The sequence below is a fragment of the Carya illinoinensis genome, chromosome 3 (genome assembly GCF_018687715.1).
Source record: "Carya illinoinensis cultivar Pawnee chromosome 3, C.illinoinensisPawnee_v1, whole genome shotgun sequence".
Lineage (NCBI taxonomy): Eukaryota > Viridiplantae > Streptophyta > Magnoliopsida > Fagales > Juglandaceae > Carya > Carya illinoinensis.
In genome coordinates this window covers 24,569,459-24,571,737 of record NC_056754.1, presented here as the reverse complement: position 1 = coordinate 24,571,737, position 2,279 = coordinate 24,569,459, and the positions used below count along the sequence as shown (strand labels likewise).

At 42.7% G+C, this 2,279-nt stretch overlaps 1 protein-coding gene across 1 annotated transcript; it reads right to left on the bottom strand.

Annotated features, from left to right (window-relative positions):
- Window positions 1-287: 287 nt before the first annotated feature.
- On the bottom strand, window positions 288-946 carry LOC122303903. Its single transcript, XM_043115898.1, has one exon. It carries the CDS (start codon window positions 792-794, stop codon window positions 525-527), a length of 270 nt encoding a protein of 89 aa, XP_042971832.1. The 5' UTR covers window positions 795-946; the 3' UTR covers window positions 288-524.
- Between the last annotated feature and the right edge of the window lie 1,333 nt (window positions 947-2,279).

Genomic DNA, 2,279 nt, shown 5'->3' with positions numbered 1-2,279 from the left:
ACTTGAGAAGTAGTAAATAATTCATGTAGGTGGATGTTAGCTCGCTCGCCTGTCTTGCGGGGGTCTAGTGAAATCTAATTCACACATTATTTATTTATTTATTTTTATTTCAATCTATCAATCGCAAGAGGTTATCGATCGCGAACTTCAGATAAAACTTGAAGGAACATAACTGTTTTTATAGTCTGGATTGATCTAAAATCTCACCAACATTAATGAAAATAGTGTAAAGCCATTTTTTGTTCTAATTTCAAATTACCACTCAAACAAAGTTAAACACAACTTAATTGAGTTAAATTCTGTCATAAGAATATGCCAATGTACAGCCGCTTTTACATTAACAAATATAATCTCGCATCAACTAAATACTCCATTCTCAGTCAACAATTTCCCCCCATGAGACATGAGTCATGACCAACACGGCTCGACATTCTCACGGTCGTGCCATGTACAAAGTATACCATTTGTATGCTTTAGGCCGATTTCCTTCCCGCAATGAGGTTCTCCAAGAACTCATCAAAGCCTCAATTGGGACCCCAACAGCTCAAGTACATGACTGTCCTCAAAGACTCTTCCGATTTCTTCATTTTCTCCTGATCTCTTACTTTGCTTGAAACCATTGCAGAAGTTGAAGAGGAGAGGTTCTTTGCCTGAGATAAGGAGCGGAGATGGTTCTTTGTACTTTGCTGAGCAGATCTTATAATATAATTCCACCTGCATACACCCATCTGGTCTTTCATGGCCTCCACAACTCCTACGCTGGCTGCTACAATAGCTCTGCTTGTTGAACTCATCTTCTACTCTTCACAAGACTCTGATTTGCTCTTGAAATTAGAGAAATTAAAACGAATGGAAAACTCTGTGTAGCAACTAATCAAAACTGATTGAAGAATTAAGGATTCCTCTTTGGAGGAGCCTCTTTTATAGGGGGAGAGTAATGGAAAGTCGGATACTTGGAAGGGCCCGCCGAAGTTTGGGAAAATCCATCGATCCGCAATGCCACTGGGGTTTCAGGTTTTGGGGGCCGGTAGCCAATGGTTTTTTTTATCCCCCATGATACGGCAAATCCTTAATTCTGTCGCTTTCGGATAAAGTGATCCCGTACGTCCAATTGAGTTGGGAATGCGCAAGCTGTTTTTCTGTGTAACACGACTCATGCCAGGAGAGTGGGAAGGTAATAAATCACATAAGAGCAGTAATACACCTGTCATTTTTTTCTCATAACTTTTTATTAGGGATGGGCCCCGCGCAATAAACCTGTCATTTGGTAGGCAGTGGGACCCGCAGCCTTGGGTCTCGCCCCGCATATAGTCTCCCTAGTAGGGGCGCTACCCGCATCATGCTGGGCTGGTGCACCCCTTTCCCGCACTCCGCCCCCCCATGATGCGGGGGATGAATATTTCATCCGCACTCCGCCCCCGTGAGGCGGGGGCGGGGCCCCCCGCTCCGATGCCGGGGGGGCGGTGCGAACACCCCATCCGCCCACTTCAAGAATCCCATCTTTCAATGAGTTTAAAAAAATTTTTGTGTCTAAAAATATTATTTTTAGACCCAAATTATTATATAATTAAATTTTAAATTAAAATTTATATATATAATAATAATTTAAAAACTAATAACATAAAAATTATGTTACTAATTTTTAAATTTGTTAAACTTGTTCACAAGAATCACAAGAGAGTGAGACTTGTTCATCACAAGTTTGCATATGTCATGGGCACCCTAGGCCTCATTTATATAGAACTCTAAGGCCATACAAGAGTCTTACTTGAGCAATGTGGGACTTAACAGTAAGTCCCACATTGCTCAAGTAAGACTCTTGTATGGCCTTAGAGTTCTATATAAATGAGGCCTAGGGTGCCCATGACATATGCAAACTTGTGATGAACAAGTCTCACTCTCTTGTGATTCTTGTGAACAAGTTTAACAAATTGTAATATATTATATATATACAATTTGTAAAATAAAAAAATATATTTATAAATATAAAATATATATTTATAAATATAAATATAAAATGCGGGGCAGGGTTGAGCCTTGCCCGCCCCCCGCCCCCGCTTAGTGTTTTTCATGCGGGGCGGGGTCCCCCACCCCGGCATGTGCGGTGCGGGATACCTCGTCCGCCCATGAGGAGGCGGGGCGGACGGGGGCGGGGTAGCGGGGGGCGGGCCCCTGCTGCCCACCCCTACTCCCTAGCGGGAGTGAGGTGTGGAGAGGACCTAACCGGGCCCCGCCATATATATATATATTAAAGCAACGTACAATACACGTTCACTTAG

What these genes read in the sequence shown, in the direction of transcription:
- LOC122303903 (XM_043115898.1), bottom strand. Translation starts at nt 794, where the DNA reads ATGAGTTCAACAAGCAGAGCTATTGTAGCAGCCAGCGTAGGAGTTGTG.